The sequence below is a fragment of the Eurypyga helias genome, unplaced genomic scaffold, assembly GCF_000690775.1.
Source record: "Eurypyga helias isolate BGI_N326 unplaced genomic scaffold, ASM69077v1 scaffold48147, whole genome shotgun sequence".
Lineage (NCBI taxonomy): Eukaryota > Metazoa > Chordata > Aves > Eurypygiformes > Eurypygidae > Eurypyga > Eurypyga helias.
Window position 1 is genome coordinate 1 of NW_010263309.1, and position 550 is coordinate 550.

General features: G+C 64.0%; 1 protein-coding gene across 1 annotated transcript in view; it reads left to right on the forward strand.

The window, feature by feature from the left end:
* Positions 1-225: 225 nt before the first annotated feature.
* Positions 226-550, forward strand: part of LOC104512841 (histone H2B 5-like) — a 502-nt gene continuing 177 nt past the window's right edge. The window contains exon 1 of the mRNA XM_010155982.1: positions 226-546. Within this exon, the coding sequence (XP_010154284.1) occupies positions 226-546 (321 nt within the window). The remainder of the gene's footprint in view (positions 547-550) is intronic.

Here is a 550-nt window from a genome sequence, read left to right on the forward strand (position 1 = left end):
GCTGAAGCGCAGCGTCCAATCAGAGCCTGCGTTTTGGAGCCGGGATATTTGCATGCGCGGGGTGTCTCCGCGCGGGGCGCTGCGTGCTGTCTCAACCAATGGCAGCGCGCGGCGTTCGATGCCCTCATTTGCATAGCGCCGCTATAAAAGCGGCACGTCCCCGCTCGGGTGGTTCATTCCGTGGTGTCGGTTCGCAGCGGGGAGACAGAGCGGAGCGCGAGCGCCATGCCCGAACCGGCCAAGTCCGCGCCCGCCCCCAAGAAAGGCTCCAAGAAGGCGGTGACCAAGACCCAGAAGAAGGGCGACAAGAAGCGGCGGCGCAGCCGCAAGGAGAGCTACTCCATCTATGTGTACAAGGTGCTGAAGCAGGTGCACCCCGACAACGGCATCTCCTACAAGGCCATGGGCATCATGAACTCTTTCGTCAACGACATCTTCGAGCGCATCGCGGGGGAGGCGTCGCGCCTGGCGCACTACAACAAGCGCTCCACCATCACCTCGCGGGAGATCCAGACGGCCGTGCGGCTGCTTCTGCCACGCCCTGTGGTCC